The 9,270-nt window shown below is 31.9% G+C and overlaps 1 protein-coding gene across 1 annotated transcript; it reads right to left on the reverse strand.

Moving 5' to 3' along the window:
- Positions 1–3,342: 3,342 nt before the first annotated feature.
- Positions 3,343–6,195, reverse strand: LOC112790132 (small ribosomal subunit protein bS20c). Its single transcript, XM_025832378.2, has 3 exons — positions 5,703–6,195; positions 5,381–5,550; positions 3,343–3,807 (listed from the first exon to the last, which is right to left on the reverse strand). The coding sequence occupies exons 1-3, from the start codon at positions 5,839–5,841 to the stop codon at positions 3,574–3,576; spliced, it is 543 nt and encodes a 180-aa protein (XP_025688163.1). The 5' UTR covers positions 5,842–6,195; the 3' UTR covers positions 3,343–3,573.
- Between the last annotated feature and the right edge of the window lie 3,075 nt (positions 6,196–9,270).

Consider the following 9,270-nt stretch of genomic DNA (forward strand, 5'->3'; position numbering starts at 1 on the left):
GGTCATGAGCTCACGTGCGTGTCGGTTTAGAGTTCACAACCCGGCATTACGTAGGAATTAGTCCCAGATATTGCTCCTCAATTGCGTCAGTCCATGTGTACGTGCCCAATGGTTAAGAATACCACCAGTACATGACAACAGAAAATCATCGCAGAACTTGATGCCACAATATATGCACAATGAAAAACAGTGTTTAACAATTGATAGGTATTTCTGTATCTGAACAAACCTCAATGGGTGGAATAAAACACAAATCCTGCATTGAGTTCGCACAATGGACAAGCGAGATGAAACCATCGACCTTGCCAAGCGAATATCTAGTTAATGATTTCATTATGTTCTTAAGGCTTTTAAGCATTTAGCCTTTGTTAGTTTGTCTCAATGGGTGAGGCCTTTTTTACCCTCAGCTTTTGAAATTTTTTTTATTTTGTCATCCTTTATCTTATAATTACTATTTTATCTTTAATCTTTTTTTTTTATCCTTTAGTCCTTTACTTTAGCTACTTAACCTTAATCTCTTATTTAGTGACTTTTAAAATCTTAAACTTTTAAAGTTACTCCTTTACCCTTAACCTTTTATATAATTACTATTATGCCTTTTTATCTTTTAATTTACTCTTGTAGCATTAGTCTTTTCACATAATGACTTTTTAAGGAAAAAATTATAAACGATCTCTGATAATTATCTCAAAAGACAACGAGGTATTCAACAAAAAATTATCCTTTTTGACCTCCAATTTTTACGTTTTATGAGACTAATTAGCCCTTCTAGGATTTAGGGTTTAGGTATTCACTCGACTTTTTATACTCTTCTTTCTTCAAAGTTGCATATTTGTTCTCAAACTTTTATAAAATGGGTTTTATATCCTTAGTCTTTTAACATTATATTTATATCAGTAATCTTTATTCAAAAGACCATTTTACCCTTTAAGTTATAAAATTACTATTTTAATTTCATATTCTTCTAAAATGACTATTTTACCCTTAGTGTTCCCACTTTTACTTTCTTAATCTTATATTTCATCAAAATAATGATTTTACCCTTATGTTTTCATATTTACTTATCTTAACCTTATCTTTTGTCAAAATAACAATTTTGCCCTTCATATTTTTAAAATTATTATTTTATTCTTAATCTTTTATTTAATGACCATTTTATCCTTTTTAGTTAAAATTAACATATTATCCTTTTTAATTAAAATTATCATTTTTATACCAGTGTTTACGACAACATTGATATCTTAAATTATCTTAGTTTTAAAGTATTTCTAAAATATTTTGGTATAATTAAATTGATCAGAAAATATCAAAATAAATTTTACCAATTGAATTTTAGACTTGATAATCATATGATCTCAAAACTTTGGCTTTTTTAGGTGTTTATTGACTTTATAATAATAAAATAATATATTATTATATTTTTTAATGTGGATTCGGGTCCAACCCGACAATCTGAAATGAATCGTGCAGAATTTTTATTTTTGGATGGATTGGACAACCTCAATCCTAGGTTATACACTCACACACACCACACCCACACACACAGATGAGACTCGAACTGAGACCTCTTAGTAGGAAAAGGAACTTGTGCCACTTGAACTAAGGCTCATTGGAATAGCAGGATTTTTATTTTGATTTTTATGTTTGGAAAAACTACAGTAAAACAGAAAAACTCAAGGCATCAAACAACGGATCCAAGCTCACTTTATCATACAATACTCTGTGTCACGCTGAATGAATTAGAGATGTTCATGGCCTAGACTAGGGTTCACCCCGGACCCGATTAGTTTGGACCAAATTTGGCATGGTTTCATTGTGACATGGGCTAGGCTCGAAATCTAAAAATTTGCCTAGCTAAACAATTCAACCATGTTAGAGTCAAGGCTTTCTTGAGTTTATTCTTTTTTAATACTCAATTTATGTAATAATCTTTCATATAAAAAGGAGACTAATATTTTACACGTTTTGCAAATATAAGTAGCACATCAACACCACATAGAGCAAGTTTACAACCATAACACCAAGTTATGAATCCATTGATGAATGGTAGCTACATTTCTATAAAATTTAGCATTGTAGTTGTTTGTAACTTTAATATTTTGTTATTGTTAGTTATTTCGAGACTTTAAATTATTACTAAGTTAATGTGTTGGCTGTTAATTTTGTTTTAATAATCCATTGAATTATTGGTGTGTAATTAACTTATTTTAAAATTAGTAGTGATTATGTTTTAATTTAATCTTTTTGGTTATTACCTGCTAAATATTTTATATGCGTTTGATGCAATGTTATTGAATAGTTGAAATTTTAGAGGTTTGAAAAAATGCAGGATCCAAACTTTGGTGTATATATGATGTGTTTTAAACTATACATTATGTGTAATATTAATTAAGAACTGATTGTTTTGTTTTTAAACAAACTTATTGAATTAGGAAAGAGATCCAAGATACATGAAATTGAGATTTAGGGATAAATTCAAGTTTAAAAATGGATATCAATTTTTTTATAACAAGTTTTTATCTTATTTATAAGTGCCATTTTGATTTGTTGATATAAAATTCATCTAGACCCAGTATTATTATGACTAGAAAATAATGAGTTTTTATCATGTTTTTAAGTCAGATAAGAATCTTAAAAATAGATTCGCAGAATTGGAACAAGACAAACCTAGTTTTCATCATATCCTTCGAATAAAGCCAACCATCATCCTTGACAAGAGTGACGAGAAGAATCACACTCGAAAATCAAACAGCGCAAGCCCATACGCTAAGCAAGATTGACACCAAGGCGGAGGTTATGTCCAGCAACTCGACGACCGTAATGTTACTTCCTGCCACCTTTCCATAAAAATCAGCAACTAGCAATCCATCCTACCACCAACATAATCACCATCAACGACAACCATAACACCAGTACATAGATGAAAGATGAGGCTGAACAAGATATTTTTTATTTACTTCTGGGTTGCGATTTGTTGTTGTCTGATCCTGAAAAAGAGAGGAAGAATGGGTTTCTAAGGATTTGAGGGCATTCGGCTTGTGTTGTGTTGTTCAAGAGAAAAGAAAAAAGATGAAAGATGGCAGTGACTAGCAGCTGTGGCACTGTTTGTCAAGGTGGTGGCTGCAAGGGGAGGATGGTGGCGGGGTTTGTTTTTCTTGTGGGAGGGAAGCAAGATGAAGGGCAAGAGTAACGCAGGAATGTAAAATATTGATAATTTAACAAATTTTGCCAGCAAAGGTTGAAAATGTTAGAAGTAAAAATGATACAAATTAAATGTCAGGAGTATTTTGAAACATACATAACCTTTTTATATATTTTTGGGTGCTCGCGAGAATCATCAGGTTTTGGGAGGAACTGGATTTACTGTAATCAATAAAATGTTACAATAAAGGCTCATTATGAAGAAGCTGTTCAATATTCTACATGATGATGATAGTACATTTAAACATGGAACATCAAAACCAATACCAAGCAAATCTAAAAGCAATATTTGACCAGAGCAGAAAAATAATCTGCAGAAATTGTCACTGGCACCTCTTTTAAATCCCATGTGAATTAATCATAGAATTGAATTCATACAACCACTTCAGAAGCTGCTGGAGTATACCACCCATGGTGGATCTCAACCAATTTCTTTCTTCTGGCAAGTCGAGATTTGCGATTTGCTCCGGTGTTCCTATGTAGTGTGCCTGCTCTCACTGCTTTGTCAATTACTGAGTATGCCTCTCCAATCAGTTTCTCAATAGGAACTATTTCTTCAGCTTGCGCATCGGATTTCTTCCTAAGCACTTCCAGAGCTTCTAATACCTGAAGAACGTTCATTAGAAGATTGTCCACCAATTTTGTCCGCAAACAAATACCGTGAAACTAGAATTGGTTTAGCTAAGCAGAGTAACAATTGTCAAGCACATCTTTTGCAATCTAATGCACCCATGGCCATGATTCACAATGTCACATAACTTAGGTTCTATTTAGTAGTTAAAGACATAACAAAAATACAGAGATAAAAAAACATAATGTGTTGGAGCTGGAAATAAGTATACAAGACATTTTGTTTGATGACTGAAATAAAAAAAAAAAAAATCTGTATTTCTATATTAGTGTCTTGTCCTAGCTAGTAAACACTGCCTAAGTGTGCTGCTTTGAAATTCAAAAAATAAACAACAAAACCTGATACAATATAAGGATTCTGATTGTTCTAGGTGTCTCCCTATGTTAGGAATAATCATGAACCAGATGCACTATGCTAGTATATACATCAATGCTAACATAGGTAGGGGAATTAGAGTATTGTTTCACATCATACATCTCATAACATCGTATTAATATCACTTGTCCTACTTCTCTTTTCGATTTTTATTTTTCCAAGAGTTTCATCATCTTTAACCTGGCTATGTTTCCTCCTAAGCATATCTTTAAATGTAAATACAGGATGGGAAGGGCACTGAACAATGTTTGATGCAACAATCTATAACCACTTACGGTCTGTTAGTTTCACAAAGAGACAGAATGAGATGACATTCAGTTTCTCATATTAATTAGCTATGAATCTAATACATGAATATTTCACCCCAATTTTATCTCCACATTCTTTACTCCTTTCGTTGCATAAGCCCAAGTACATTGATTTTCCAATGAACCCAAAATATGAACATGATTTATAATTTTGTAAGGGGTACCAAACCAGCCCTTAATATCACATGCAAGTAGAAGATATCACACATCCACTTTCTTTGGAAACCAAACATCCTATTAGTTATGAACATCCATGTAAACTAATAATTAAAACGAAGAGACATCAATATGTTTGAAATCATCAACACTAAACGAAGCTTGCACACTGCACCCAACTACCTGAAACGTCCATCAATTTAAAGCAAAACGGAAACACGCCTCAGATGTTTATTGGAAGCATATTCAAGGTTCAAAATTGCGGTTGTGATGGTGGGTGCAATTGTCGCGATTGCAGGCTTTTGCAGCTTCCGCAATATGCCTTGTGGTATATTTTTTTTTTCCAACTTGAATTTGAATCCATTCCAGCCCTTGCAACCTTGATGCGGTTACAGTTAAGTTAAATTATATGACGCAACGCTAAACCACAATTGCAGCCTGATTTCGTGTCCACAATTGTAGTTGCAGGCACTAATTTGAATCCTTGAACATATTAGCATATTACACAGTTCAATGGTTTTTTCACTCAACTATGAAATCAAGATTGAAATCTTTAGTAACAAAACTAATTTTCATCAATCAATATGGTGAACGAGATATTGACTATCCAGAACATGTCATACTGAAAAAGTGGTTCCAAGGTTCCAGTGCTATATGAACCTGATTGAAAACAACACAAAAAATAGAAGTTGAACAGTTTTGGGGGTACCTTCCTCATTCGGGTTCTTATCTCTGATTTGCGGGCTTTGTTGTAAATGCGGCGTTTCTCAGCCAAGCGTGCTCTCTTTACTGCCGAATCGGTCTTTCGTTGTGGCGCCGCCTCGCAAACAATCGCTGAACGCCGAGTTTGGTTTTGCATTATGCTCACCGACAAGCTGCCTAAGTTTGAAAAAAGGAGAAACATAAAAACAAAGAAAAGCAAATCAGGCACGGGAATTAGAAAAGAAGAAAAATTGAATTCTGCACATTCTGCAGAAAATAAGGAGGAGAAATGAAGCGGAAGACGGCAGAGAGAGAGAGAATTAAGTTACCATGTGAGAAAGCAGAGTCAGAGAGGTTTTTGGAGAAGGCGAGAGAGGTGGAATTGGAGACGGGAAAGGAAGAGGGAGTGAGGGAAAGGCTCCTCATTTTGGAGGGAAGGGTCAGCCAGGAGCATGAGAATGCTGCCATTTCTCTCTCAACTCTCAGCGCAGAGCTCTTTCTTTGGTTCGAAGGGTATATTTGCTTTATCCACTCAGTAGAAGCTAAGGGATGATGATGGATAATGCCCGTCAAATTAACCTGTTCCCCGTATTTTACCCTTATTCCAATTTTTAAACCCTTTTGTTTTCTGCAAAGAATATAAAGGTAGCTCTAATTCTATCAAAAAATAAATTAAAAAATTAAATAAAGTGCATCTTATGGTGATGCTGCTTGCTGCACATAAGTATCACAGCGTCTTGATTTATTTTGACTGGTGTCATAGTTGTCAAACCGGTTCGGCTAGAAAATTGATAAGAAAAAACGAAGAACAAAAGATGCCGCAGAAATAAAAAGGCAAAGATAAATGATAAATGATTAAATGATAGATGTGTTGATAAATAAATAAAATAAATAAATAATACAAAAATATAAATAAAAACTTTTAATATTAATATTCTCTAATATTATTATTATTATATAACTGAAATAATTTGTATGTTTTTTTATAATTTATTCATTCTCTAATTTGTGTGTGTTGTCTCAAATTTTGTCTCCTTATTTATACACTTATAAGAGGTGTTATTTTCAAACCTCATTTAATCTAATCACTTTTGATAACTTAAGTCTTTCAACCTTAAAAAATTCACATCCATATCAGAACATTCTTTTTGAATGTCTATTTAAAATTATACCTCATTAAAATTTTATTTAAAAAATTCAATGAAAAAACATTTATTAAAAAAAAAAATACAATATGCTTTACGGACTACCTCATTAAAAACCTTATCAAGAAAAGAAAAAAATTCAATAAAGCAAAAACTTGGCCAAAAAAAAAAAGAATACAGTCTCCTCATTTTGTTAACATTATTCAATATCTTAAAATCGGCGCATTCCAATCTGATATACCAATCTTTTAAAGGGGTATTTTGGAAGTGACTTTGTAAATAAATCCAGCAGATTATCGTTTGAACGAATCTGTTGGACATCAATTGTTCATGGATTTTGAAGATCATGAGTGAAAAAAAATTTAAGAAAAATATGCTTTGTTCTATCACCTTTGATATGTTCACCTTTTAAGTTGAGCAATGCACGTTGTATTATCTTCAAATAGAATAGTTGAAGCTATTTTATGATCAAACAATCCACATAATAACAAGATATATTGGATTAAACTCGTGAGCCAAAAATATTTGCGACTTGGTTCGCAACTTGCTTCATGTATCACTAATATTTCAATATGATTAGAAGATGTTGTTGCTATCATCTATTTTGTGAATCACCATAATATAGTTGTATCACCATATGTAAATAAGTATATTGTTTGAGATCTTCCTTTGTACGAATCAAACAAATATCCTACATCTACGTAACTAACTAATTGTTACTTGGATTCTCTTAGCCTCTGAGAGGACTTAAGGCAAAAATATTTAAGGTTCGTAGGTGGTGAGGAGCCTATCTTTGTGACTTCATAGTTCTAAGAAGGTTTTAGAAAATAATGTCTAACGTTTTTAATTTGGTAGGATGTCTAATCTAAGTCTTATTTAAAAAGATTAGTAGAATATAAAAGGTCCTTAGATTGGCTTATGATTTAGTCCAAGTCAAAATTGTAGTTTGAGAAAGGCTCTCAACAAATAATATCATTTGTACATTTATTTTATTAGTGGGACTTTCAATCTACTTGAGAACTGAATGTAAGCATTTTAGACTAATCTAATACACATTCTTGTGTGTTCTTAACTCTGATCTCTCGCATTTATTGTTTAACTAGAAATAATAATTAATATTTTGTATTTTGTTTGGTGATAAATTAAAACAAATTATAAAAGTCTACTGTTAATGTTGACTTTTAATCAGAAAGTTGATATGGCCAACTCTTTGGATGTTGCAACTGCTCATTGTGATGGTACCACTGATAATGTATTTGGTTCTGATGATGGAATTGCTGAACTCCCTATGGAAGAAGGTGAGTCATCGAATTTGTCGAAAACACTGTTCAAGAGTGGCCTACCATTCAGGATCAAGGGGTCAAAACTGTCCCTCAAAAAGAAGTTTCAGTGCAAAAAGAACCCGTTACTCTTGCTCAAGAGGTCTCAACTCAGTTTCACAATAAAATATCCTGCGATGGTGCTACTGAAGTAATATTTAATGGAAGAAAACATAAAAAGCTTCGCACCTCAACTCAATATTGGGAACCTCTCAAATTGTCTGACGTTGAGTTATGTCCTAATGCTATTGAAGAATATGCACAGGCAGCTAAAAGAGCTTGCCCGGAAAAAACACTTGCTATAGGTACAGATATAGGTCGCCTGATAAACAGGGTGTTTACTACTCTCTCAGTAGGGTTTGTAAGTATGTGGCGGAACTCGAACATGAACCCTTTGCCGTCCCAAAATGATCAAAGTATGATGCAACTTACAACTGACAATTATCTTGAACCTATTCTTATTGATCAATCAGAAAAGAGTCAGGATCTAAATGATCAGAGTATGATGCAACTTACAGCTAACAATCATCTTGAACCTATTCTTATTGATCAATCAAAAAAAGTCAGGATCTAAATAATCAGAGTGCGATGCAACTTAGAGATGACAATCATCTTGCACCTAGAAAAGAGTCATGATCTAAATATTTTGCCACCAGTTCTGTCGTCTCCTGTGTATGAAGTTGCAGAAGAACTTGAGTTTTGTCTTCAAGCTGTTTCAGAATATAGCTTGAATAAATGTGCAATTGAAGGAAAATAAAATATTTTTTTATTTTTTTATTTATTTGTATTTTATTTATATGTTTGCATATATTAACGTTATTTTCATTCTTTAGATGTTTGGGACATAAATTGATATTTTTTAATCCTTACTTAAAATATTTTTTAATTTCCTACCATTTTTTAGAGTAATGTATTTTGCATTCATTAACCCTTAGAATTCTAATTTCTTACATCTTGTGTTTTTTGTAAATAATTAAAAAAATGAACGAATGAGAATGAAAAACATATAAAAATGTTATATTAAATTTAAGAAATTTTTGACAATTAATATAAGAGATTAAGAAATAAAGAGTAGTAAGAGTCTTAATATGTATAAGTTGTAGAATTTGAATATTTGTAACTGAAATTTTTTATAATTATTATTATTATGACACTTTTAATGTATATTTATTACATTTAATTAGTACTTAATGTTTCATTTGAATAATAATAGATAAAAGTTTTTTGTTTTAATTTTTTAAAAATATTTTACTAAATAATGATTGGTTGATTTTAATCTTTTGCCGAATTATTAGAATTGCTGATGTGGCATCATTAGCAAAAAAAAGATGACTTAAATTCATTGTGGAGAAAATTGGTACAAGCTTTTATATATTATAGCTTAAATGGTATATGATACCATATATATATACATATTACTTTAAAAAAATCAT

The sequence above is a fragment of the Arachis hypogaea genome, chromosome 3 (genome assembly GCF_003086295.3).
Source record: "Arachis hypogaea cultivar Tifrunner chromosome 3, arahy.Tifrunner.gnm2.J5K5, whole genome shotgun sequence".
Classification (NCBI taxonomy): Eukaryota; Viridiplantae; Streptophyta; class Magnoliopsida; order Fabales; family Fabaceae; genus Arachis; species Arachis hypogaea.